A 26,152-nucleotide genomic window follows, 5' to 3' on the forward strand; every position below is an offset into this window, starting at 1 on the left:
GGATGGGAGAAACACCTAAGACATGCAAGAAGTCTTGGATTTCGAGTCCCGGAAAGGTGGCGCTGATAGGGCCCCAACAAAGAACGCTCAAGGTCACTGCGGTGACCGATTGAAGGTCATGGGGAAAGGCGGGGCCGTGTGCGCCCGCCTCGCGCAGGCAGCCACGCACAGACTCACGGACCTTGTACAGGCTCTTTTATTTCTCTAGGGTTCAAATTCCACGTGGAGGGGGTCGGGCTGCATCTCAGGGCAGGACAGGGACTAGGGCTGGCGTCGGACAGTCACTTGAGCCTGAGCTGGTGCTCTCAGTGCACCATGACGTGTTGCCTCTTGCTCCGTCGCCTCTTGAGTCCCTCGATGTATCTCTGCAGCTGCTTGGTTAAGAAGTGGTCCTTGCCGATCCCTGACCGGTAGCCTGGAGGGATAGATCTACACTCAGCTCAGTTGGCAGGGGCATGGTGTCCCTAGCAGTAGAGGCCACATGTGTGATTTTGAGGAACCCCGGGTAACCTGGGTTGGCAGAAGCTCTGAGCACTGGGGTCTGTGTTAGTTTTGGGGAACTTTGGATGTCCAAAGTGCTGAGCCTTACCAGCTTCGTTTCAAGTCATAGACCTGTGCTCCAGACAGATGAGGGGATGCAGAGCAAGATGGCTTATTGAGGTGGAGGATGAATGAGGGCAAAGTTAAAGAAGATAAGGGCCTGATCTAAGGCAGTGGTGGCAGGCTGCTTTTTGGACACTTCCTGGACCACTCACTATTAGCCCTTAGCCAGCCCCAGCCCCCTCATATCATAAGCAGAGCAAACCAGTGGAAGTTCACCCAGATAATCCACTCTTCAAAGGTTCTTTACATTACCCAGGGAAGGGACCAGGGCCACACACAAAAATGTCACCCCCATTGGAGGAACGGAGAAGCAGCCTTAGAAAACTCCCATCAGCTAGAGTGGGGGCTGCACTTAAGCTGGAGCCCAGACCCCTCACATTTACCCCATGATCTCCCCAATGGGTCTGCCTTGTCCCCCACCTTTTTTGCTTTCTGTGGGGCTCCTGGGATTTTAGTGAGCGGTAAGGGAATCTGACAGGGCAAACACATCCCGAAACCCCACTCCCACAGGCTCCAGTCCTGAAAAATCACCCAAGGTCTCTTGGGAGTTGGAGGAGGGACTCACTGTGGAGGGCTTTGGTGAGGATTTCCAGAGCCTCACTCTCCATGAGTTCCACCAGGGGCAGAGGCAGCTGAAGAGGCCACAAGAGGTTCAGATGTCGGAGGGACCCCCGTTCTGCCCACAGCTGAAATGCCCCACCTGCTGCCTCCAACCCAAGACCCCCCAACCTACCCGCCCCTCCGCCCTACAGACCACCACAATCCCCTCCATCCCCGAATCCCCAGCCCGCCCACTCCCCACCCCACTAAAACCCTCAGTCTTCCTCTGGTGCCTCCAACCCTGTTCTGCTGCTCCACCCAGTAGGCTCGGTGGGGTGAGTGCTTCGAGATTCTGGGTGATGCCATTGAGGGAGGCGTTTCTGGGAGAAGAGGAAAGAGAGATGAGTCATCTTCAGACTGCTGGGTCCTTCCTGGGACAGAGATACATGGGGTGACATCCGGCAGGGAGAGCAGCCTTCGGAGAAGAGCACCAGGGGCCACCGTAGTGGGAAACAGTAAGGGACAGTGATTTACAACCCTGGGCTTTATTGTCTCACCCATCCAGGTTCCAGCTCTGACCGCCCCACCGTGTGAGACTTGGGGCCAGTGACTAAAACCCTCTGACCCTCAGGTTCTTCATCTGTAAAATGGGGTCATAAGAATAACCCCTTGTGGAGTTTGAGAAGTTTAAAGGGGATCATGCGAGGGAAGCCCAGGGCCTGGCACACAGTACGCGCTCAATAAATGGCAGTTACTATACTGTTACCGGTCTGAGTTATCTGCAGAAGGGCTGGGGGGCGGGGGGGAGCGAGCGGGAGAAGGGAAAGTTCCAAAAAGTGCCCAGCATGAAGTAGGTACTTAAAAATTGTCACCAATGACTGAATAAATGACAGACAGGCACCTCTTCGACCTCCGAAAACCCACCGACAAGAAATTAACTCCCTCTTCTCAACTATCCTGGTTATTCCATTAAAAGCACGGTCCTAACCGCGCTGCGTTTGAGCATTTTCCTGCGTGCCTCCTCCCGGACCTGGCGTGCGCCAGCCACAGGACTTTGTACGGCGCCTCCCGGTAGGGGGCGCTCCAAGAATGTCTGGTTGATTTAAAGCGTGAAAGCTCAGCGGGGGCGCCTCACCCAGGGAATCCTAGAAACTCGGCTACTAGCTGCCCCGCGTTTTCCACCACCAGAAATTGGGGCGGTGGCCAGCCCCCTGCCCTGTGGACGCCCACAAGCCCGTTGAGGCCACACTGACCCGTCTTGGTTCTGGTATCCTCGTCTCCCTGGAAGGTGCTGGAGCCCAGCTCCTCTGGCTTGTCCTTTCTGTCGTCCCATTGTTCCCAGGTGACCTCAGAGTCTTGGTCGATGTCCTTCCGGTGGTACCAATGGTCAGTCTTGCTGCCTACGCTGCTGCCCTCCGGTTCAGAGTCCTCACAAAGACTAGTCAGCGGCACGTTCAGCCTGGAGTGCGACAGCGCCTCCATAGTCCACAGATTCCGGATGTCTTCGTTCAGGCTTGACATGACTGAGTCATGGCAGCCTGAAGACTTGGCTGGCGCCTGTGGGCCACATACAACAAGAAAAGCCCAGCACGCCTGTCAGAATGGCTATCGCCAATAAATCAACAATGACAAGTGCTGGTGAGGGTGCAGAGAAAAGGGAACTCCACTGTTGGTGGGGAACCACGTGTGTGGGTGCGCTCACTGCGGAGAGCAGTGTGGAGTTACTGCAAAAAGGTTAAAAGTGGACCTGCCTTGTGACCCAGCAATTCCACCTCTGGGAATATATCTGAAGAAACCGAAACACTAATCTGAAAGAATATATGCACTCCTATGTTCATTGCAGTGTTATTTACAATAGCCAAGATTTGGAAGCAGCCCAAATGCCTATCAGTAGATGAGTGGATAAAACAACTATGAGACACTTACACGGTGGAATACTACTCAGCCACAAAAAAGGAAGGAAATCTTACCCTTTGCAACAGCATGGATGGACCAGGAGAACATTATGCTAAGTGAAATAAGCCAGTTAGAGAAAGACAAATACCATACGACCTCACTCGTATGTGGAATCTAATGAATAAAATAAACTAACCAAAAAAAATAGAATTAGTCTCATAGATAAAGAGCAGACTGACAGTTGTCAGACAGGAGGGGGCTTGCTGGACTGGGTGGAAAAGGTGAAGGGATTAAGCAAAACAAAATAACAACAACAACAACAACCCCTCAGACACAGACACCAGTCTGGTGGTGACCGAGGGGGGAGGGGGGCGGGGGAAGAGGGGGAGGGGGAGGGAGAAGGTAAAGGGGGGTAAACGGTGATGGAAGGAGACCTGACTTGGGGTGGTGAACACACAACACGGCACACAGATGATGTGTTATAGAACTGTACACCTAAAACACATATAATTTTATTAACCAGTATCACCCCAATAAGTTAAATTTTTAAAAAGGCCCTAGGAGAAAAGCCAAGGAAGGCCCAGAGCCAAGGTGACGGGGTGTCGGGGGAGGGGAGGAAGAGCAGGCTGGGGCAGGGCCACGGGACTGACGGGCAGGGCAGCAAGCTGCCCGGAGGGTGAATGAGAATAGCCGGGGGCTGAACGAGTCTGGGGCCTGGCAGGGCGAGGGGCCCTGCAGGGCGAGGGGCCCAGGAAGAGTTCTTACTTTGAGAGGACTTTCCTCCATGATTCTGCCCCAACGGACCCAGTCGCCACAGGCCTCGGGCAAGGGAGACAGGGTCTCGCTCCAGGAAGGGGGAGGGGCGGGGTCCCTTTCCGGAAGGGCGAGGAACGTCTCGTGCAGGACGAGTGCAAGCTACATCCCTCTACAGTGGAAACCATTATTTCTCCCCTGCCCATCCACCCTGCCCGCGTAATAGCTGTGCTGGGGTGGGCGACTCGCCGCCCATCCTGGCAGATTCCTCCGCTGGACCCTGCCTAGTAGCCTCCAAGCAGAGGCGCGGGGCGGATCACAGTCCAGAGCACCGGCCTTGACCGAACCGCCGCGGGTGCAGGGGGCGTTCCGCGAGGCCTGACTTGCCTGGAGGTGGCCCGAAGCAAGCACCCCCCACCCCACTCGCGTCCTCGCAGCGCGTAGGTCCGCAGCGGTGCAGACTTTTCCGTTTATTGACGCAGGCTTTGAGGCACAGTTGTGAGGTGTTGTGAGGGACAGGCCCAGCCGGGACAGCCCCAGCCGGGACCGCGAGACAGAAAGGGGGTCTGGAAATGGATGACGTGAGGAGGGGGGCCAGGAGCCGCGGTGGCAAGCAAGCAACCTAGCCTGCTCCCCAGGCTCCATCCAGTCCGGTGGGGGGAAAAAGGGTTCTTTGGTCAAACAAGCAAAGCATGCTGGGGAGAGAGCAAGAACGAAGCCCTTTGGGAGGTCTGGGCCGTGGGTCCTGCCCCTACACGGGCACGTTTTTGTCCCGCGGGCTTCCGGGGCCCCGGGGTCGCGGGGGCTTCCTGGCGGGGTTGTGGGGGCGGCGGCGACCCCGTGGCGGGAGAGGCAGAGCGCAGCCGCGCTCGCTCTGCGTGTCCGAGGACTCGTCGATGAAGGCCAGATTCTCGCTGGGGTAATCCAGCGCGGAGGCCGTGGGCGGGGAGGGCGGCTCGGCCTTCTCGGGGGGCGCAGGGGATGGGGGCCTGCCGGCCGGCTGCGCTGTGCACGGCGGTGGAGGCAAGAGCGGCTTCTCTTTCTCCGGTGGCAGCGGTGCGGCGGGGCCTCCTCGCTGGGTCACCCGCGCCGTCACTGTGCCGGTCCAGCTGGCCGCCTGCGCCGTGAAGCCGCCCATCTGCGCGGGGAGGAAAAGCAGTCCTCGCCCGGGGGTCCTCGACCACCTCAGCAGCCCCGCCTTGGTCCTCCTGCCTCGGGGCGCCCAAGGAGGGAAAGGCTCATCACCTAGCCGCACGATCTCCCCTCCTGCGTCGCACGGGAGCGCCCTCGACTCCGGGAGCTTTTCCAGAAAACCCAATTTATTTCACCCCTCCCTCCTGTGCCCCCAGAGCCCGTTGCTCTCCTCGGCCGTCGTCTGGACGTGAAGAGTGTGGTGACAAAATGTAGGTCGTCCAATTAAATTTGAATTTCGGACAAACAAGAAAAATAAGTTTAGTATAACTACGTCCCATGCAATATGTGGCACATACTTATACTAAAATATTATTTATTTGTCTGAGGTTCACATTTAACTGGGCTTCCTGCGTTTTTACTTGGTAAATCCAGCCACCCTGCCCGTAAAAGCAGAGATGGAGTCGCCTGCAAGCCTGTCTGAGTTTATCCCTTTGCCCCTGGCCAGTGCATAATGGGGCTCACTCAGTCCCAGCCCGGAGGAGCCCACACTCTGGAAGGGAGGCCGGCGGGCCAAGCAACTGCTAGGGTACAGCGCACGAGCGCCACGCTGGGGCGCCTACCTCTGCCCGCGTGCGGCGGGACACTGCTCGCAGCCAGTTCCCTATGGTGGTGAGCACCGAAGCGAAGTAGGCCAGGCCGAACAGAATCCAGAACCACACCAGCGGCTGATAGACTGCAGAGTTCTGGCTGGTGCTGGCGCCTGGGATACCCCCGGCGAGGGCAGAAAGAAAATGATTGTAGGGCAAGTTATGAGCTGGGAAGTCACCTTCTCACCACCCATCTTTCCAGCTCATGGAAAGGATCCGCTGTCCCCAGGACAATGAGGGTGTGACAGAGGGTGTGGACACATGCAAGAAGATGAGCGTGCATGATTTGAAGTGGGCAAGAGAAGCGCATGTGAGGGGGAGTGCTCACGTGCAAGAATGTGAGCCTAGGTGAGGGGCGCTCCTGACCATGTGGGTGAACATGCGTGGAGGTGCAGGCATGCAAGAAGGTAAGCGTGCATGAGATGTTGTATCGGTGCAGAAACATTAGGGTGCATTCCAAGAGCGAATACAGGGGGTGCAGCCATCCTGTGGGAGTGCACAGACACCACGTGGGGTTCGGAGGGAGAAGCAGAAGTGCAGAGCCTCCGGGTAGGAATCACGTGGGGAGGGAAGTGAAGCACAAGAAAGGTGGCCTCACCGGCCACATAATCCCCGAACCCCACCGTGGTGAGCGTCACGACGACGAAGTAGATGGCCTCCAGCTTGCTCCAGCCCTCCACGTAGCAGAACACGAACGTGGGGGTGAGGACAAAGAGCAGGCAGCCAATCAGCAGGAAGAGCACCGCTGACAGAATTCGCACCAGCTCCTTGGGCACGTGCCACTTCTGTGGGGAGTCCCCAAAACGTCCGTCCTTACACCCCACACCCCCTCCTCTGGGAGCCTGAGGGGAGGCTCCCGCGATCTCAGGGCCCGAGCTCGAGTGCCGGGAGGGGACGTAGGGAAGGTATCCTGAGCCCAGGGCTTGGAGCAGCTCACCAGGAAGATGGCTTCTATGTGACCGATGCCGCGGCGCAGGGAGGAGCCCAGCCGGTCCCCGACCCCTGCCAGCAGCATCCCGAACAGCGGGATCCCCACCAGTGCATAAAAGATGCAGAAGAGGCGCCCAGCATCTGTTCGCAGGGCCGCATTGCCGTAGCCTGGGCAGAGGGGCCGTGCAGGAGGTCTAGGGGTTACCTGGCATCCCCCTTCCTCCCCCTGCAAATTCCCCCTCGAGAAAGCCCGGCCTCCCCTCGCCCCCTCCATATGCCCAGTCCCCTCCCCCACCGATGGTGGTGATGATGGTGCCTGAAAAAAAGAAGGCACTGCCCAGGTCCCAGGCTGAGTAGTTGCTGTGACTGGTTGAGTTGATTTCAGGGTTCGCACCCCCTCCCAGGGCATCGGCCACTTCCTGCAGGACAAGGCGCAGAAAAAGGAAGCTTAGTCCTTCCCTCCGGTCCTGGCCAACCCCCTGGCCCTCCAGTGTCCACGGTGGTTCCCTTCCTACCCCTCCCAGCTCTCCCCTTCCAGTTGGTCTTGCTGAAGGCAGTCCCTTGGAGCAGGCATTGCAAATTGGGCGACTCAAATTTGTTTGACCTCCCCGTTATTTTAGAAACATTCATCTGCCCCCTAACTTCACACAACAGATTTCCAAATTTCACAGCGGTCAGGAGCACGGACTCTGGGACCAGACTGTCTGGTTTCAGATCCTGGTGATGTGTGAACTTGGGCAGGTGAACTCTCTCTCCTCTGCTTCCGCATCTACCAGGTGGAGACGAGAAGAGCACCGACCACACAGAGTTGCTGGGAAGGGTTAAAGTGCTCACAGCAGAGTAAGCACTGTGGCCCCACGTGGCGACCACCGCCCCCCAACTCCTATCACCCCTATGGAAGCTGAATTTGAGTCCCTTGCCTTAGAAAGTGTGATGAAAGTTAGGGACCCTCCCCCCAGGACGGTTCATATACCACCGCACAGCAGGCGCTCAGTGAGTACGACCAAAGTAATGGGATGGCCGAGGGTCTGCCCCTCCCTCCAGCCTGCAGGTCCCTCCGGGCGGGGTCTGTCTTTTGAGAGAGCCTCCCCTGAGGGGTAGAGGTCAGAGCACCTGAGCAGAGGGCGCCCTCGGGCCCTTCCCCAAGGAGCACAGAGCCAAGACACAAAGGCAGGGAGTGTGGGGGAGATCAGAAACCCCATCTCTCTCTTCCTGCGGCCCTCATTAGCAAGACCCTTTCCAAATCAATTGTCCTAAAGCAGCTGGCCCCCAACCCTCCATAGCTCCCCGCTGTCTGCAGAATGGAGCCCCAAATCCCCAGCCCAGGCTTTAAGCCCCTTTCCAATCTGGCCCCAACCTCCTTGTCTCCCGTCTTCTGTCCTGAACCTGCTGTTTGGGAACCCACATTAAGGTCACTTGAGCCCCAGATTTCTAAGAGGATCTCATTTCCTGTAATAATGCTTTTTAAATAAAGCCAAGAAGTGAACTGTATGACTGAAAGTGATTTGACTTTTTTATTTGGCAACACTTTTCCAGTAAATCCACTGCTTAAGGGGGAAAAAAATTCTTTGTCATCCTGTGTGTTCTAATTTTTGTTTCAAATGACTAGGCATCTGCTGAATCCGAGCTCTGCAGAACACCCCGAATTCGCAGCGTGCACGCCTTTGCCCGGGCGTTACTTTGCCTGCAGTCCCTGGCAACCCCATCACTCACACGTCTCCACGTGCCACCCGTCTCACCTGCTCATTTCAGTTACCAGCCCTTCCCAAGGGCCCCGGCACCTCCGCCCTCGCCCCCAGCACCTAGCCCGGGGCCCGGCATACGGCAGGCGGTTAACAAAGGAGGAAGTAAGGAAAGCTCCTTTTCCACTGAATTCTAGTGACCTGTCCTCTTGCCCAGGTGTGACCTCCTCTAGGGTGCAGCCTGCATCTGTCTCGCCCCAGGGTCAGTTTCCCTGTTCACACTCTGGCGGCTAGCACAGCACCTCGTACACAGTAGGTGCATCATTGCTGTATGACTAACTGTGGAAGAAAAATAGAGCAGTTGTTGCCCACCCTTCTAGTTTCTGCCCTTCCTTTTCTTCTCCTTTTTCATCCAGGAAAAAAAAAAGTAACTCCTTTGTGAAGATAAAATAGGTCAGATTCCCTCCCTCCCTCCCTCTGCCCTGTGGTCTGGCCAGCCACTGTCCTGCCCAGGCCTCTCTGGGCCTCCCCCGGCATTCTAGAAGTGTCTGGAACAATGTCAGGCTGCTTTGTGTCCTGGCCCCACCTCATCCTCATCTCTGCCCTGGGTCCTGCCACACCGGCAATCGGCCGGCACACACAGAGGCCTCTGTGTACAGATGGCTCCTCTCCCCAAAAGAACGGGCAGGGAAAGTGGGGTGCTCTTTACTCAAGTGAAAAAGCACTCACTTATTAAAGTTAAATCTTAGGTTTTGGATATGATAGTGATTCAGAAGTCAGAGAGAGCCACAGAGGTGCGGCTTGACAGTAACCCAGAAGACAAGCCCAGCACTTTATGTACTTGCTGGGCCAAAGCTGACCCATCCTCAACTCGTCCCCCCTCTAGCCTCTGCATTGTAAGCATGTGTCTTGGGGCACAGGGGCGCTTGACCTCGCATCCACAATGGCACGGACAGGCTGAGGTCCTGGGACCTCCCCCCAAATCATCTGCACACATTTCTGGGTGCACTGCTCTGGGATGAGGGGTGTTTGCTGTGGTGCTGGGCTTCTCTAAGGCATCGTGACTCCAGGAGAGTACAGGGACCAAGGTAGAGTAGCCAGACTTAGCAAATACAAATATTGCCCCGGGCCATAGTTACATGGAAAAACTATTCATTGTTTAACCGAAACTGACATGTAACTTGGTGTCCTGGATTTTACCTGGTAACTCTAAACCAGGGAGTTAGACCTGTGAAAATTTAACATCTCATGTGCTACAGCCATTTCCTCCTCCCTCCCTCCCTCCCTTCCACCAAGCTCCACACTGAAGGAGACCTTCCAGGAGCACAGTGCAATGCCAGGCACAGCATGGACAACCAGGGCCCCCGTGGACACCATATTGAACATGGAGACCTGACCCCGGCCTCTGCCCTGCATCCCCAGCCGCACCCCCAGCCTTCAAAGGTGCCAGCCTGGAAGCAGCACCCCAGCGCACGGCCCCACTGGCACGCAGCTCGTGCCAGGCGGTCACGGGTGACCGCTGAAGGGGCTCTCGCCCACCCACACACCTGGATGAAGAGCCCTAGGTCCTGGTCGCTCACACATGGATGGGCCCTCAGGAACTTCTCTCGGACCTCCCCCAGCTCCCTCTGGGCCTGCTGCTCGTGAGGCTGCTCCAGGGCCTGGAACACCAGGGCACCGGACACCAAATAGAGCAGGACCAGCGCCAGCAGTGCCAGTAGTGTGGTGCTGCGCATGGCGCGCCCAGGGGCCCGGCCAATTCCACTTCCCTCTTGGGGAGGCTGGGCAGCAGGCTCCTGGAGGGCTGTGGTCACTGCGGGCAGAACCGGGGATGCCTGGATCAATAGCCTGGCCTGGCGCCCCACACCCTCCTCCAACCCCTACCCACCGAAGGGTCCTTGGAGCCCCCTGCCCTGCTGCCCACAGATGTCCTCTCCTCACATCCCTCTGTCTGGACGCTCCGCGCCGGGACACACCCAGTCCTCCCCCCACCTCTGTCCTCCCCCTTACCTCCACTGCCCGGCCCTCAGCCCCTGTCCGGGGGGCTCCAGGGTGTGAGAAGAGAAGAGGGCACCGGGAAGGGAAAGGAAGGACAGTGGAAGAGGGAGAGACTGAGCCTGCTGACGGAGAGGCAGAGCCGGGAGGAAACGCCGGCCGGCGGCGGCGGCGGGGGCGTGGGGAACCGGCTTCCCGGGAGGAGGCTGAGGGGCCGAGGAGGTGCTGGCAGGAGCAGCGGGAGGCCAGGCCGGACCGCACAGCGCAGGGCGGGGACGGGGATGGCGGTCCGCTTCGTCCGCTGCTGCTGCTGCCGCTGCCGCTGCTGCTGCTGCCGCAGCATCTTCCCGGTTCCTCCCGCTCCTCCTGCCTCTCCCGGCAACGCTGCTGGCCGCGATGGGCCGGGCGGGGAGGCTCCAAGGTCCCCCAGCGCCCCGCCGCCGGGCTTTCGAGGAACCCAGAGATGGATCCGGTCCCTGCGCAGAGGCGAGGCAGGGAGGTGCCGGGGTGGGAGGTGGGGAGTGCCGATTCCGGGAAGGAGTGGGGCGGGGGCAACACGCGGGACCGGTGCAGCATCCCCCGGGGCAGCTGTCAGCCCCGGGGACAGCGGGGACCGCGCGCCCACGCACCCACGCTGCACAAAGCCTCGCGCACCCCTGCTCCGCCCTGCAGCTCCGCCGCCCACGGCTGGGGCTGCAATCCCACGCTCCACCTGCACTCTCCCCGACCCACGGGCACACCCGGATCCCAGGGGCGGGCGCGGGCCTCGGCACCCCGGAGGGCCACGCTGACGTGTGCCCACATTCGCGCACGCACACTCAGGCCGAGGGGCCGCGGCGCAGCGCCCGCCGCCCAGACACACCGCACCCCCGCCGCTCGCTCCCACCGCCTCTCGCGTCTTCACGCCGACGCCTCGGAGCGTGACGGGCGGCCGGGCTCGCGCCACCGCACGATTCCCGGAGGCGCCCGCACGTGGGAGGGAGGTGGCGCTCAGCCTGGACGGTCACCCCCTGCACGCCCCGCGTGGGAGTCGGCCCGCACTCGCTCCCGCGCCCCTGCGCCCCGCACTCACTGTTGGCCCCGCTGCGGCTGAGGCTGCAACCCAGGCTCCCGCGCGGCCTCGCCGGTGCCGGCTGGGCCACGGAGGCGGCTGAGGCGGCAGGGGCGGAGCGGGCGGCCGCTGGGGCTGGGACCCCCCCTCCCGCCGCCAGAAGCCCCCCTCCTACCGCGTTTAACCCCTCCAGCGCCTTGCCTCCCTCTGGGCCGCGCCCTCGCCGATGCCGCCCCCCACAGCCCCTAACCTGCGGGAGCCCTGTGCCCCAAGTCCGGCCAGTCCCGGGAGCTTAGTGGCAGAGGAGCCGGAGAGGGGCTGCGGCTGGGTCCGGCCTCAAGTGTCCGACCAGAGCGCTGGCACCGCCCCTCGGGCCAGACAGAGTGGCCAGCGGCTCGCCCCGAGGCTGGACATCAGCCGGCTCACCTCTGGACTGGCGCCGCGCCCATCTCCCAAACCCACTATGGGACGGGAGAGGCAGCTCCCCGCCCCTGGGGACAGCCTGGCCCTCGGGCTCGACACTCAGGAGGGAGGGGATCCTGCCAGCCAAAGGGTGGGGGATCCGCTCTAGCAAGCTAGCTGGATGTGGCCCAGGCGGGGTGGGGCCCAGGTCTGGGGAGCCATGCTGCCCTTGCTCCGGTGCCGCCCACCACCCCTCGGTCCTCACCTGTGTTCACCCAGCGTGGAGCCGGGCCAGCAACCCCTCCCCGGGTGCTCAAACTGCCAGGGCCCTGGAAGGTCCTGGACGTCTCTGCTCCTCTCTGCTCTTACCCTCATTACAATGCCCACCTCTCCAAAGACCCAGGCCCCTGCCTCGGGTCCTCAGCCCTTAGGGTGGGTGGTGGAAATGCGGGTTCCAAGGCCGACCAGCAGGGGGCCTCCACCCATGACCAGACTCAGGAGCCTGCAGGTGCCCACTTACAGAAAAGGTCGTTGACCCTCACCTGGGGGTGCTATTCTGAGCACTAAAGAGGTCAGCGTTTGTACACCCGGCACACAGTCAAGTGCCCTGCAAACATCGGCAACTTTCCGTTTAACGAGAAGTGACCGTGCCCTCGGTAGAGGCCCCCGAAGTCCTGCTGTCCAGGGCGGTCCCAAGTGAAGGGTTCCGAGACTGGCTCATCGCTAGGCCCCCGGGGACTCCGGGATGGGACGGTCAGGTCCGTGTACAGCAGACAGACCCCCCGATAAATAACTCCCAGCCACGGGACAGATCTGCCCGGGCCATGGCTGCAGAGGGCAGTAACTGTGCTGTTAGGGGTGGCCAGAGAAGGGGGCCCCAGGAGCCCCAGGCAGACTGTGGGGGCAGCCCACCCTACCAGCCAAACCCACACCTGGTAGGGAGATGGGGGCTGCCCAGGCAGGGGCCGACCCCTCCTCCACAGGCCACAGACGAGCCTGCCCCGGACCTCAAGGCCAGGCTAGGCGTGATGGCAGGGAAGCGGGGTCTGCAGAAACCCCGATCCACGGGGGAATGAGAGGCATAACGGCCACGTGACCACGGAGCCACAAGACCAGGAGGGGACACAGTTCCCTGACCCGGAGAGGGGAGGCAGCTAAAAGCAGTGACGTTGAAAGCCGGTCTTGCCCTGGCTGGCGTAGCTCAGTGGATTGAGCGCGGGCTGCGAACCAAAGGGTCGCAGGTTCGATTCCCAGTCAGGGTACATGCCTGGGTTGCAGACCATAACCCTCAGCAACCGCACATTGATGTTTCTCTCTCTCTCTCTCTCCCCCTCCCTCCCTTCCCTCTCTATAAATAAATAAATAAAATCTTTAAAAAAAAAAGAAAGTCTTGAGGAAAGAGTAGAAATTATTCAAGTAGGGAGGGGACTGGGGTAGCAGCAGGGCCCTTCATGTCGGTCCTCCCTCCAGACTGCAGGCCCCTCCCTCTCCCTCCCTACCCACCGGCCTCGGGGAGGAAAGGAGCCCCCATCAGAGGCCGGTGTCCGATCAGCATTCAGCCAAACAGACAACAGTTCAAGAAGCACAGACAACGGTCGGAGGGTGGCTGACCGTGGGGCACGGACACTGTTTATTGAGTGGCAGACACGGGAGAGGTAGCTGGCTCCGGCGGAGAAGCGGAGGCGGCAGGTCATGCCAGGGTGCTGTGCGCATCTGGCAGCCAGGGCCACGCCCCCCATCATCCTGGGGGCTGGCGCGAACTCACTACAGTGGAAGTAGCAAGGAGCCGGCCAGGGGAGGGGGTGGCCACGGCCCCTGGGATTCTGGGCAAGAAGCAGCAGATGAACTTGGCACAGGGGCCCGGGACGGGAGGGATGGGGGTCTGGGCGTTCTGAGGAGAGGCGGAGGGGGATCACGTCTGTGGAGTGGAATAGAGACTGTGGTGGTGGCTGCCTGGGCCCAGCACCTGGGAGAAGAGCAGAGGCGTGGTCCGCGTCTGGCTGCCCCCGTACCAGCCTGGCTCCCGCCCGATGGCGCCGTACCAGCTGCCGGAGCCGAGACTGCCTGACATGCTGCAGACAGAGAGACAGGGTCAGTCCCAAGGCGGTGACCAGGGAGGGAGAGAGGCCGACGGCAGAGCCCACTGACCCAGACATCCCAGGACCCAGGGCTTAAGTGCTGCGGACGGTGGCCAAGCGTGTCCTTGGGGCAAAAAGGGGGGACGGCAGAGGGACCCCCACCCACCGCAGATGGAATCTAAGGCCAAGGCACGGGCAGGGGCTGGATGACAAGACTCGGCTTTAGGTCCCCGGCTCCACAGGGCGAGTGGAGTGCAGGGGTCCCACCTGGTGCTCTCGCCCTGGCCACGCTCCCAGGAGCAGCTCTCCTCCTCGCAGTGCCCGGCCCGGTCAAAGAAATAGGAACGGGAGCCAAAGACCTGCCCATTGAGGATGCGGCTGGTGCTCTGGGGGAGGAAGCCGCCATTGATGTTCTGTCCCAGCCCACACGGGCCTCCCACAACCACCCCAGGCTCCAGCCCGGGCTGTCCCAGTGCCACCCCCCGCCCCCCGCCACGCCGGCCCTCACCAGGTCCTGCGGAGGCCGGTGCACCCGGAAGAAGCCCACCAGCAGGGTGGTGGGCAGCAGCTCCCACACAAAGAGTATGAGGCCAAACACCAGGTAGCCCTTGTTGCCCAGGTCGTTCACCAGGTCCGCCTGTGGGAAAGCAGGGGCTCATGCCACTCGGCAACTGCGCCGGTGGGGTGCTTGGCCAGGGCCCAGGAGCCACGGCCACTGAGAGGGGAACGGGCAGGTGGAAGGCCCACCTGGTCAGAGACGTTGTACCAGTCGTAATCAAAGGTGTCCAGCCGGCTCCGGGGAGCCAAGGCCAGGGCTGCCAGGTTGTAGCAGGCTCGACTGGCGTACAGCAGGACCATGGCGCCACCCATCGCAGCTGCCTGGCACACACTGGTCCCCTGGCACAGAGGACAACGGGGGACACCTCAGGGAGGGGAGGCTCCAGCTTCCCCTCTATCCTGAAGACCAAAGCCCGAAGACCCCAAAGGACACCAGGCACCAGGCACGGGACCCTACCTTGGCCTCCAGGTAGATGCTGGTGGAGGGCGCCCGCCGGGCAACAAGGCAGAGGCAGGCAGCGAGAGAGAGCGCGCAGATAACAAACAGGGAGTCGCTCACCAGGACACGCACCAGCAGCAGGGCCCAGGGCTGCGCCCGGCGCCGGCGGGACAGCACCGCGCACAGCACATTCACCAGCAGAAAGAGCAGCGAGGCCCCCACGAAGGCCCCTCGGACAGCCAGCCTGCAGCCCACAGCACAGTCAGCCCCGCGGCTGCCCCCGGTGCTCACCCACCACCCAGCCTCCCCCGGTGTCCAGCAGAACCGCCTCAGGCCATCTGGTCGGATCCCTGTCCCTCCAGTTTTGCAAGTGGGGACACTGAGGCCCAAGGAGGTCAGAAGGCGACCGACAGTGGTGGTACAGCAGAAGGAGCCCACTGGGTGTCAGAAGTATGGGCTTAAACCCTGGCTCGGCCTCCAGCCACATCTATGACCTTGAACATGGTGCTTCACCTTTCTGGGCCTCAGTTTCTTCATCTCTCAAGTGGAGATAATAACAGCCTCACATGTCAGTTGTAAAAATTAAAGATGTTTGTAAAAGCTCTTAGTAAACAGTAAAATGTTGCACAGATGACAGGAGTATTGCCACCCAAGGTCACCCAGGAGTGGTTTGGTGCTGGAGCTTCCGAGGGCGGGAGCCTCCAGCTCCTCCCCTGTCACAGATGATCCTGGTACCCCCTCCCCTGACGGCTTCTCTTCCTGTTGCCCTTCACACACGCAACGCCCCTGCTGGGCCATCTGCGCCAGGTGCTTCACTTTCCCCAGCTCTGTCACGAACACTCCCTGAGCTGTCCCTACCTTAGCCCCGCCACAGGGGAAGGGATGGACACCAGGCTGCTCCCGGCCTAGGGGCTGAGCCCACCAGTGTCCCGAGTACTTACAAGCCTCGGCTCATCTCTGGCCGACGCTTCGCCTTGGCCTTGAACACCACCTGGGAGCAGAGATGCTCATTATTCCTTTGCGCCCTTGAGGCTCGCCTCCCCACGGCCCACGGCCCCCCCCCACCCCGGGTACCACAGTTACCTGGGCAAAGTAGAGGTTCATGAGCGTCAGTGTGAAGAACTGCAGGCAGACGGGGCAGCAGTAGAGAAGCCAAAAGGGCAGGGGCCCCAGGCGGTTGGCTCGGGGTGTATCTCGGAAGTAGAAGGAGAAGAGAGTGGTACGCAGAGCAGCCCAGAGCAGACAGAGTGCCAGGAACACCGTCTGATAGCTGAGACGCTTGTGTCCGTACAGGAGCACCAGCCAGAGCTGGGCATAGACGGAGAAGAAGAGCAGGGCGTACAGAGTGGTGTAGGCTGCAGTCAGCCCCAGGGTCACGGCCGGTGGCAGCGCAGGCACCAGACCAGCAGCAGGCACCAGGCCAGACAGGTTACTCTCCATGTCAGGGAGGGAGACCTGAATCCTGATACAGAGATGGAGGGGCTGGCAGGGGGCCAGGGAAATAAAAATAAATATGGAGTGGTGGGAGGTGCAGGGTGCAGAGACAGAGATGGGGAGCTCAAGGGGAAAGAAGTTGTGGCTGGCCAGGCCCTTCCTTGAAACGGAGGGACATTCGCCCTTGCAGCAGCCCTTGAGGCGAGGCACTGGCAGCCTGGGGCCTGGGCCCCTCACTCAGGAACGTGGAAGGACAGTCTCTCGTCTCCAGGGCTGAGGGTGGAAGGCGTGGGGGGTGGGGAGTGTCGCCGCCCTGGGCCAGTCCCAGAGCCAGGAGCTTGGAGTTGCAGAGGCTGAGGAGAAGGGTACTTGGCCTTGGTCGCTCCAGTCGTCTGGGCAGGAGGGGGAGAGCCGGTCGATGCCCCTCGGTTCTGGGCAGCGGTCGCTGCTGAGGGCGCTCAACACCCAGCTCTCCCCCTCCTCAAACTGGAGGCTCTCTCCCCTCCAACAATCCGGATGGGGTGGGGGGCCTCTGCCTTCAGTCCTGGGATTCCGGATGCTGCCAACCCACCCTCCACTGCGTCCACTCTCCAGCCGCGGGAGGCGGGAGGAGGTCGACGCCAGGCCCTCAGTCCGCCTCTGGAGGAGCCGGCTCCGGTCGCTGGGACCCGGGGCTCCGGGGCTCCGGGGCTCCAGCTCCCCGGCTCCTGCGGCTCCGCCCACTCTTGCGCCTGCGCGGGCGCCGTTTGCTACGCAAATTGCGTAGGATCTAAGCACCCCCGCCCCCCCGCCCCAACCCCGCAACCTCGCGCCGCACCCCGGGCGTAGTCGTTGGAGAATGGGTGTGAGCTACGCCGCCGCCAGGCGCGGGGAGTTAGGAGAGGCGGTGGGCGATCGAGGTGCTGGGGCAGCACCGTATTCGGCCGGGGCCCGGGCGGGTTGTGTCCGTGACCACCCGCCCTTGCCTGTGTGCGGGGCCGCCAGTTCCCACGCTTCTCTACCCCATATCCAAATCCAGATCGCGCCACCAGGCCGAGGGCGGCAACGACTTCCCCTCGCCCTGTCTCTGAAGAAAACTTCCGCCCACAGCCAAGATGGCCTCCGGGCCCCGCCCTCTGGGCCAGCACCCGCAAAGCCCCGCAGCAACCGGAGGCCCGCCAGTCCCCCGCCCCAGCCGGCCGCGGTTCCTGCTCACCTGGCCCGCCGCTTGCCAGGCGCGAAGCCCCCGCGAGTCCTACGGCCACCCTCACAGGGGCCCCTATCCCTTCTCCTGCGCTTCGACAGTCATCCTCCAGGGAGGAGGCTCCCTCGCTTATCTCTAGGGCTCCCCAGAAGACGTGGGGAGTGGTGCCCGTGCTGCGTGCGGTGCGAGGTTTCCACAGTGCGGGGGAGGAGGGGCCAGGTCACCCAGTCCAGACGGAGTAGTAACGACAGCAGCAACGATGCATTCTAGAGCTGAACTTCAATTACGCCTTTGCTAAGCGCTTCCACCCACAGTAATCACGACTTGGTTTACGAAGTTCACTGGTCCCTGAGGGAAGTGTCATTATCCCCATTTTACAGGGGTGGAAACTAAGGCCCAGAGGGGCTGAAGGGCTTGTCCACAGAAGCTAGCCCCGAGGTTCCAAATTCCCTGGGCACCCCAGAGAATCCTTCATCTGCTCCCACACACGCCGCAGGTACAAGGAAGTTGGGAGAAGAGCATCCAGAGACCAGGAAGGGACCCAGGAGGAAGGCGGTGGGCGGGCAGCAGGTCGGGCCGCGGGGGCGGGGCCTGGGTCGACAGTGGCTCCACCTCCTGGTGACATTTCGATGGCTGATTGGGCCGGGACGGTGACAGTTCCCGTTGCCCAGGCAGCTAGAGCCGGGCTCCCTCAGTGCTAGAGGGAGGTGCAGGCCCGGGTCAGGGGCCTCGAGATCGGGCTTGGGGTGAGACTTGCGTGCCGTCATTACGGGCGGGTCTAGCCGGGGCTTGGGTAGGGGTCCGGGGCTCCACAGCACCAGGGCTCTGGAAGGAGATTTAGATCGCGGGTGGACAGGCTGAGCTCCTTGCCCGGCCAGACTCCGGGAACAGACAGGGGCCTGGGAGGCCAGGCGGATCTGGGGTCCTAAGGTGGGAGAGGGAACCTGGGGCGCCTGCTTCCCCGCCCACCGCCAGCCACCGTTTGCCCCAGCTGTGCCCTAACTACCTACCGTCTTGTCCCTACAGCCCAGAGCATGTTCCAGATCCCAGAGTTTGAGCAGAGTGAGCAGGAAGACTCCAGCCCTGCAGATAGGGGCCTGGGCCCCAGCCCCACAGGGGACCGGCCTCCAGGCTCCAGCAATCACCGGTGTAGGGCCCCAGGCCTCCCGGGGGAAGCTGGTCGTCAGCAGGGCCAGCCAGCCAGCAGAAGCCACCATGGAGGTAGGCACCTGCCCACCCCCCGCCCCCGAACCCTCTGCCTGTCCACCTTGCCCCCAGGAACTCCCTGCACCTCAGCCTCATCCACACTCACTGGGTGGCTTTGAGTAAGTCCCAGCTAACTTGGGCCTCAGCTGTCCTCTTCTGTGAAACGGAGCAATTAATCACCACCATGTAGGGCTGTTAGGATAATTAGCAGAATATACAGGAAGCATTTAATTACAGTGTTGGTGCTTAGACAATGCTCACATTATGTAGCTGTCGGTGTGGGACCACAACAGAAATCACTGGGTCAACCAGTGAACCAGAAAGGGGAAGTGACTTGCCTAAGGTCACACTTATTTGTCGGTTCCTTGGGGTAAAGGGCTTAAGCCTCCACGTTGCGTGCCCTGGGCTTCCAGCCCTCAGGTCTGTGCCTGCCCACCCTGTGGCCCACACCCACACCAGACTATCCTTGACAGCTGCTGGGGGCAGGGGACCCCAAGAGGCAGACAGCCCTCCCAGGCAGCTGGTCTGTGTGGGGGCGGGGAAGCAGAGCTGGATGGAAGGATGGGCACCGGAGAGGGCAGTGGCCATGTTTCAGTTCCCGCCTCCCAGGGCCCGGCACAGGCCTCAGCACGTCAAAACACCACAGGGATCTTCTGAGAAGGAAAACCACGCCCCTTGCCAGCAGAAATCTAAAGGGCCCTCTCCCCATTTTCTGAAGCAAGAAGGCTGACTTGGGCCTTGTCCCCGCCCCGTTCACACACACTGTCAAGCTGAACTCCACAGACTTTCTCTAACTTCCAGATCCTTGCCCTTTGCTGTATTTCTGCTCACAGCAGCTCTCCCCTCCCACCTGGCTGTCCCTCCTCGGTATCAGGTGTTTAATCTGTGCCCGCGCCGTCCCAGCTGCCGGGGGCACGTCCGTGAACAGAGGAGATAAAGGCCCTGCCCTTGTGGTGCCCGCATTCCAGTCGGTGGGGAACTCGGGCCATAAACAAACCAGTAAGCGATGCAATGGGCGCCAGGGTCCACCGTGCTCAGAAGCACCGTTTGAGCAGAGGGTGGAAAGGAGGAGGCAGGAGCCACCGCCTCCCTGTGGAGAGATCTCGAAGGGATGGGCGAGAATGCAAAGGCCCTGAGGCCAGTGCCGCCTGAGGGATCAGTGTAGGGGAGGGGAGTTGAAGGGACTCCAGTGCAAGAGGGGGAGGGGCAGCTGGGCAGGGCCTGGGAGGCTTTGGTTTTTCCTTGGAGTGAGAGCTTGGGAGGGCTTTGCTTAGAGCCCAGTGATCCGATTTGGTCTCCAGAGCATCACTCTGCAGGAGGGGCGGTGAGCCTGTGGGCTGCTTGGGAGGAACTTACTGATAGTGATTCTGCGCCTGGGAATGAGAGTGGGGAGGGCGGAGAAGGAAGTCCAGGAAAGAAAAGCCGGGAGGTGGGGAAGGCCCGCTCCTGTTCTATGGAAGAAGACTGGAGTGGCCGTGGAGAGAGTGGCCGGGGACTGGAGTAGCCTTCCTGGGTGAACTGGGGATGTGGCTTGGGGCTGGTGAGGGGGGATGCCTGAGCCACGGAGGAGAGGGCTGGCACAACCTGAGAAACTAGGTTTAAGGAGGAGGGCATGAGAATGGTCTGAAGTAGCAGTAAGGAGCCAAGGGGTTGCCAGACCCAGCCATGAGGAGCTGCCGGGGAGAAAATAGAAACCACTAGAGAAGACTCTCCAGGATTTATTAAACTTTTGACCTACTTTTCAATGTCTAAAAAAGCAAGTGATTTTTCCATAGAAGATTCCCAAGTGCCAATAACCTGCTAGAGCCACTGCCTTCCTCTAGATGGGCAGGGTCCTTTCATTCTTCATACTCCCTGCCTCCTGGGCCCAGCTGGACTGTGTCCCCAGAGCAGCGACTGCAGCCACCGTGTGTACTGTGACTGGTCAGTACATAGCCCGGTGCCTGGGAGGGCCAGCCGCGTGGGGAGCTGTGGGTGTGGGTGGCGGAGAGGGGAGGAAGGCCACCCGGCGGGAGAAAGAGCCCGGCACTAGGCACCAGGGCCAGACTGCAGGGTTGAAACACAGCTTCACCCTTGGTTAGCAGGTTGAGCGTGAGCAGGTTAGTTAACTCTCTCTGCCTCAGTCTTCTTCTCTGTTAAATGGGGATAGAACCAGGCCCCTGCTCTGAGCAGACCTGGGGGTTGCCGTTCATTCATTCAGCGGAGAGGAAGACATGATAACCAACACCGCCGATGACAGGCGAGTAAAGCCTAGGTTATAACCAGGGTGGAAGGGCTAGAAGGCCGCGCCAAGGAGTTTGGACTTCATCTCATAAACAGGGAGCCACGGAGGGCTTCAGGGAGAGGACAGGCACAGCTGGGTGTACAGCGGGGTTGGCAGACCACAGCCACAGGCCAAATCCCTCTTTTCTTTTCTATTTTTTTAAAGATTTTATTTATTTTTAGAGAGGGAAGGGAGGGAGATAGAGAGAGAGAAACATCAATGTGCGGTTGCTGGGGATCATGGCCTGCAACCCAGGCATGTGCCCTGACTGGGAATCGAACCTGGGACACTTTGGTTCCCAGCCCGAGCTCAATCCACTGAGCTACGCCAGCCAGGACAAAGATTTTATTATTATTTTTTTTTATTTTTAGAGAGGGAAGGGAGGGGGAAAGAGAGAGAGAGAGAGAAACATCAATGTGTGGTTGCTGGGGGCCGTGGCCTGCAACCCACGTATGTGGCTTGACTGGGAATCGAACCTGAGACACTTTGGTTCGCAGTCCGCGCTCAATCCACTGAGCTACGCCAGCCAGGGTTAAATCCCGCTTTTCATACAGACCATGAGCTAAAAATGGTCTTTATATTTTGAAGTAGCTGACGACAATCCAAGAACATTTCATAATACGTGAAAATAATATGAAATTCCGCTTTCCGTGTCCCTAAATAAAATCATAGTGGCATACAGCAGTGCACAGGCGTTTACATGGTGCTTGTGGCTCTTTCCAGCCATTTCCACAGCACTGAGTGGGTGTGGCACAGGCTGTGAGGTCTGCAGCGCCCCACATGTTCACTCTCCGACCCTTACAGAAAACACCTGCCAGCTCTTGCTTTCTGATTTTGTCAGCGCTGAGCAAGATGGGGATATAGGGCTTGGGTACCCCACATGGCTTTGGGGTACACAGGGAGTCGGGGCTGGGGCCCGCAGGTGCTAGAAGCAACAAGGGCTGCATTGCAGGGGGCAGGCAGTGTGAGGGCACCTGCTTGTGGAAGAGCAGGATCCAAACAGCCCTGCGCGGTGGCAGAGCGTCACTGCCTCCCACTGCGTGCCACGTCACTGTTTAAGTAAGTCTGCAGGGATGCTCACGGGGCCTGACCGGGGTAGAGTTCGGTCCCACCCGTTTACCTGGAAGCCCAACGAGGGTAAAGAGCTAAAAGCTATCTCCAGCCCAGGCCCCTCCCACTGCCCCACCCCAGCCCCAGGCTCACTCTGGGAGGGTGGTGTAAGTGGGCTGACCCATGCTCCCAGCCAGGGAGCAGTCACGCCCCCTCCCCCTCCCTTACCTTCCACAGTGGGGAGAGGCCACGTCTGCCCTACCTAGGGGCATGTAGGGGTGAGAGCTGATAGGGGGTGGGATGATTCAGACTAGTAAGATCATCACAAAAATCCCCCAGGTGTTTTCCAGTGAATCCAACACTTTAAATATCCAACTGACGTAAACGTGGGTCATTTAGGCGATGGCTGGCTTGGCATTGCTAAATCCATTGCTTTGGTGAAAATCCCCCGCCCCTTAGGCTAGGCTCCAGGCAGAGCTGGCACTGCCAGAAAACCCAGGGCCCATCCCCTGCGGCAGGAGAACTTAAGGAGACAGGCCCTGAAGCCAGATTCATTAGTTTTGGGCTTCTGCTCTGCTACCTACTGGCCGAGTGACCCTGGGCAAGTCACCTTCTTTGGTGCCTTCATGTTCTCCTCCGCCAAATGCAGGCAGTGAGTAACCTCCCTCCGAGGGCGCGATGAGGCCCTAATGAATGAATGCCCACGAAGCACTTCCGCGTTGACACATCTAGTGTTCTGCTTGTGATTCCTGGGTGGGGCGGCTGTGCCCAGACCGGGTGCCCATCTGCAGATCAATCACCTTCCTACTCTCTGGCCGGGCCGCTGTCCAGTGTGGTGCTGGTTTGGGTTCTTAGAGCTAGTAAGAGAATAATAGGGGACGCTTCCTGAGCACTTAAGTGGCCAACCATGTGCCTTCAGGGAAGTTCTTAGGGACTAGGTGTATCCATTTCCTCATCTGTAACGCAGGGAGAACTTGGCAACCACCTCACCGGGAAGGTCGGGGGCTGCAGATCGTGGAAGCAGGAACGTGGTTGAGGTGGGGCCCACCTAGCAGCGGACCCCCGCCTCACTGCCCACGCCCCACAGAGCTGGAAAGTGCTCTGCAGATGGGCCTGATCCTGTCAGGGGTCTTTCTGTTCCCAGCTCCTCTGGTCCCTATCCCCAGTCCCCACTCGTGATTTAGCTGTCTTTTGCCCACTCGCACTTCGACCCTCAAAGTTTTTATAGTGTCCCTGCCTGACCTCGGTCCAGGCTTTGGTGAAGCTCAAAACAGCCAGGCACTCTGAACGCTTGACCTAAGCCTTTCTGGATCCAGCCCTCTCTCTTCTTCTTCTTTTTAAAGATTTTACTTATTTACACTTAGAGAGAGGGAAAGAAACATCAATGTATGGTTGCCTCTCGTGAACCCCTCACCGGGAATCTGGCCTGCAGCCTAGGCATGTGCTTTGACTGGGAATTGAACCAGCAATGCTTAGATTCTCAGGCCAGCACGCGATCCACTGAGCCACACCAGCCAGGGCCTCTTTCTGCTTCTTGGCTTTCTCAGCCGGGTATCTGGAGCTGGGACGCTTGGAAGCCCTGCATCCCCTGGAGCTGAACCACAGGGGTCTGCTGAAGGTCTTCTGGAGGGAGCACAAGACACTGTTATGCCCCGGCTTCAAGACCTGGCCTAAATCTTGCTTCCTTCCAGAAGCCTTCCCTGACAGAGGGGCCCTGCCACGGACATTGGGCACGTTCTTGGCGCCTGTTCCAGGCCCGTCTTCCACTCCATTCCTTAGCTGCAGGTTTTTGCTCCTGGAGGTGGTTCTCAGAGTTGGTCTGGGTATGGGGCTGGCAGGCGTGAGGGCCTGGCTTGCAGTGCACGCGCCATACAAACTCCCAGCACAGCAGAGGCACCACACTGAATAATGACCCATGGTGCACTATCGGCTCCCAGAGCACTTGCGTGTTCTATTTCATGTGACCTTTACACAGGAAGGAATAGGTTTATCTCCACATGGAGGTGAAGACCCAAGCTCAGAGAGCAGAAGGGCGTTTGGACAAGGGAAGCCGTGAAGCTCGTGGAATAATCATTGGACTTTGGAGTCCAGTGCAAGTCTAGGCACTTCCAGCCTCAGAGCTTCACAGCTGTGTGACCGTGGGCCAATCTTAACCTCTGTAAGCCTCTGCCTTCTCATCTGTAGAACAGATGTTAGTCTGTGGGCAAAGTGAATACTCACTTCCCAGAATGGTTAGGAGCATAGCGAGAGTGCCCTGGGTCTAGCACACGCTTAAGTGCCTCATATTACCTAAAAAACATCCGGGCACTTCCTCCCAAGCAGGTGCTGTGGGAGGTGAAAACATGCTGCTAGCAGGTTCTGGCTGCCGGGGGGCCTCCTGTAGGCAACAGTGAAGCAGGTGAGCACCAGCAGGTGGCTTGCAGAGCTGGAGCTCAGCCCTGCCTGGCTGGGGCAGGACGCCCCGCATCAAGGGAACTTCTCTCCGCTGCTAGAGAACGGAGATGATTCAAGAGCTAACAACCCATGGCCTTGCACTAATAAATATAACTTACTATTTTTATGCCCTTATTTTGTGCCAGGCACAGGGGAAGGTCCTTTTACATACTAAGGCTCTAGCCCATTATTGGGGCTCAGTTAAGATTTGTGGGATTAATGAGAGGTCAATTCGAATCTTCACAAATAGCCCCAGGAGCTTCCCTCTATTTATAGATGAGGGAAGCGGACCTCTGAAAAGCACACTCTGATGTGCACACAAATACATCAGCAGGCCGGTGGAGCTAATAATGCTGGGGGCTCAGAGGAGTTGAGATTCACGTCGTCCCTGCACTGTCGACCCTCTCTGTAGGCGCTGGATCTGTGGAGCCCCGGAGTCGCCACAGCTCGTACCCCGAGGGGACCGAGGAGAATGGCGATACCGAGGAGGAGGAGCCCAGCCCCTTCCGCGGCCGCTCGCGTTCGGCACCTCCCAACCTCTGGGCTGCACAGCGCTATGGCCGCGAGCTCCGGAGGATGAGCGATGAGTTTGAGGGTTCCTTCAAGGTGAGCGCCTTCGGGACGAAGGGGGAGGACTCGTGCGGAAATATGCTGGGACCTGTACTTCCAGGTCACCTCCCACCTGGCTAGTCCGTCCGAGTCCCAGGGCACGCCGGGACCTGCAGTCTCAGGACTGGTCCCTCTCGGAGTCCCAGGGCTTGACGGAATCTGTAGTCCTATCTCCGTGACGCTACTCGTCGCTTCCTGAATCCCAAAGCATGCTGGGATCTGTAGTCCAGGCCCGCTCCAGAAGGCCAAGATTTGGGGCCCCCAAATCCGTGGAACTCGAGGCATGCAGGCTACTGTGTTCCTAGCCGGCTTCTTCCGGGTGTCCGGCTTCTTTACCTCCAACTTCGGACCGACTTCTTTAATTGAATTGCGATCCCATCTTCCAGTTGGTCTCTGGCTCTGGCGCTAATATACAGGGTCCTCCTACACGTCCTCTCCCAGTTCCCAGGACAGGGCGTCTGGGGTCTAACCCGCCCTATTCCTAAGGGCCCAAACAAGCGACCTCTCTTGCTTAGGAAAGTGGCCTAGAAGACCCTCTCGATACAGGCCACCTTGGGAGCTGTTCTTTATTTCCCCGGGTTCTCACTTAGGGATGGGATTCCGGAAGTGGCGGGCTGTGACTCGGGCTGCTAATTCATTGAACCTTTTCTTCTTCCCACCCCGAAGGGACTTCCTCGCCCGAAGAGCGCAGGCACAGCGACGCAGATGCGGCCAAACTCCAGCTGGACGCGCATGTTCCAGTCCTGGTGGGATCCGAACTTGTGGAGAAGAGGCCCCGCCCCCTCCCAATGACAGTCCTTCCCACGTTGAGGCTCTCCCTGCGCGCGCCGCCGCCGGCAGCCATCTTGCGTGTGGGCGGAAGTGGCTTCCACAGGCCTAGCCTATGCAAAAAGAGGATCAGGTCTCTCCCTTTCGGAAGGCGTTGACCCAGGGCCCGATTCCCTTCCGGAGTTTGCGGGGCGTCTTCGAGGGTTTGGTCCCATCGGAAGTTTGGAAGTTTTTCCGCCCTCAGCTGCTGGAAATGGGTTGCCCCAGGCGCCTGCGCCGTTGCTATTCGGGATAATTATCTTCACCAGAACCCTTTGCTCCGCGGTGACAACTGCGAGCCGACACTCGCCACGAACTATGCTAATAAAGTCCACATCTCTGCCGCCGATTCTGTCCGTCGCTGGGGGCTAGCGGGGAGCGCTAGCACTATTTAAGAGGCCCCCATTTTACACAGAAGGGAACAGCCTCTTTCTGAGTGACATCCTGGAACCGAGACCA

At 59.8% G+C, this 26,152-nt stretch overlaps 4 protein-coding genes across 8 annotated transcripts; 1 reads left to right on the forward strand and 3 right to left on the reverse strand.

Moving 5' to 3' along the window:
* Positions 1 to 180: 180 nt before the first annotated feature.
* Positions 181 to 3,865, reverse strand: CATSPERZ (catsper channel auxiliary subunit zeta). Of its 3 annotated transcripts, none has more exons than XM_045855497.1 (5): positions 3,805 to 3,865; positions 2,397 to 2,700; positions 1,444 to 1,523; positions 1,169 to 1,235; positions 181 to 415 (listed from the first exon to the last, which is right to left on the reverse strand). In XM_045855497.1, exons 1-5 carry the CDS (start codon positions 3,823 to 3,825, stop codon positions 306 to 308), a joined length of 582 nt encoding a protein of 193 aa, XP_045711453.1. In that variant the 5' UTR covers positions 3,826 to 3,865; the 3' UTR covers positions 181 to 305. The 3 variants fall into 3 exon arrangements, with proteins under 3 accessions (XP_045711453.1, XP_045711452.1, XP_045711454.1); XM_045855496.1 differs by having other exon boundaries at positions 1,417 to 1,523; XM_045855498.1 differs by lacking the exon at positions 3,805 to 3,865 and having other exon boundaries at positions 1,417 to 1,523; positions 2,397 to 2,996.
* A 663-nt stretch (positions 3,866 to 4,528) lies between these two features.
* KCNK4 (potassium two pore domain channel subfamily K member 4) lies at positions 4,529 to 10,635 on the reverse strand. Its single transcript, XM_045855494.1, has 7 exons — positions 10,196 to 10,635; positions 9,733 to 9,998; positions 6,799 to 6,922; positions 6,511 to 6,671; positions 6,172 to 6,358; positions 5,547 to 5,686; positions 4,529 to 4,930 (listed from the first exon to the last, which is right to left on the reverse strand). The coding sequence occupies exons 2-7, from the start codon at positions 9,919 to 9,921 to the stop codon at positions 4,544 to 4,546; spliced, it is 1,188 nt and encodes a 395-aa protein (XP_045711450.1). The 5' UTR covers positions 9,922 to 9,998; positions 10,196 to 10,635; the 3' UTR covers positions 4,529 to 4,543.
* Positions 10,636 to 13,381: 2,746 nt separating this feature from the next.
* Positions 13,382 to 17,882, reverse strand: GPR137 (G protein-coupled receptor 137). Of its 2 annotated transcripts, XM_045855379.1 has the most exons (8): positions 17,338 to 17,882; positions 15,792 to 16,190; positions 15,650 to 15,699; positions 14,727 to 14,952; positions 14,459 to 14,608; positions 14,220 to 14,348; positions 13,979 to 14,097; positions 13,382 to 13,705 (listed from the first exon to the last, which is right to left on the reverse strand). In XM_045855379.1, exons 2-8 carry the CDS (start codon positions 16,146 to 16,148, stop codon positions 13,546 to 13,548), a joined length of 1,191 nt encoding a protein of 396 aa, XP_045711335.1. In that variant the 5' UTR covers positions 16,149 to 16,190; positions 17,338 to 17,882; the 3' UTR covers positions 13,382 to 13,545. The 2 variants fall into 2 exon arrangements, with proteins under 2 accessions (XP_045711335.1, XP_045711334.1); XM_045855378.1 differs by having other exon boundaries at positions 15,792 to 17,882.
* A 99-nt stretch (positions 17,883 to 17,981) lies between these two features.
* Positions 17,982 to 26,040, forward strand: BAD (BCL2 associated agonist of cell death). Of its 2 annotated transcripts, none has more exons than XM_045854919.1 (4): positions 17,982 to 18,071; positions 18,352 to 18,546; positions 24,690 to 24,883; positions 25,553 to 26,040. In XM_045854919.1, exons 2-4 carry the CDS (start codon positions 18,360 to 18,362, stop codon positions 25,676 to 25,678), a joined length of 507 nt encoding a protein of 168 aa, XP_045710875.1. In that variant the 5' UTR covers positions 17,982 to 18,071; positions 18,352 to 18,359; the 3' UTR covers positions 25,679 to 26,040. The 2 variants fall into 2 exon arrangements, with proteins under 2 accessions (XP_045710875.1, XP_045710874.1); XM_045854918.1 differs by lacking the exon at positions 17,982 to 18,071 and adding an exon at positions 18,107 to 18,255.
* Positions 26,041 to 26,152: the final 112 nt, after the last annotated feature.

This window comes from Phyllostomus hastatus, unplaced genomic scaffold, assembly GCF_019186645.2.
Source record: "Phyllostomus hastatus isolate PE091 unplaced genomic scaffold, TTU_PhHast_1.1 phas_scaffold_11, whole genome shotgun sequence".
Taxonomy (NCBI): Eukaryota; Metazoa; Chordata; class Mammalia; order Chiroptera; family Phyllostomidae; genus Phyllostomus; species Phyllostomus hastatus.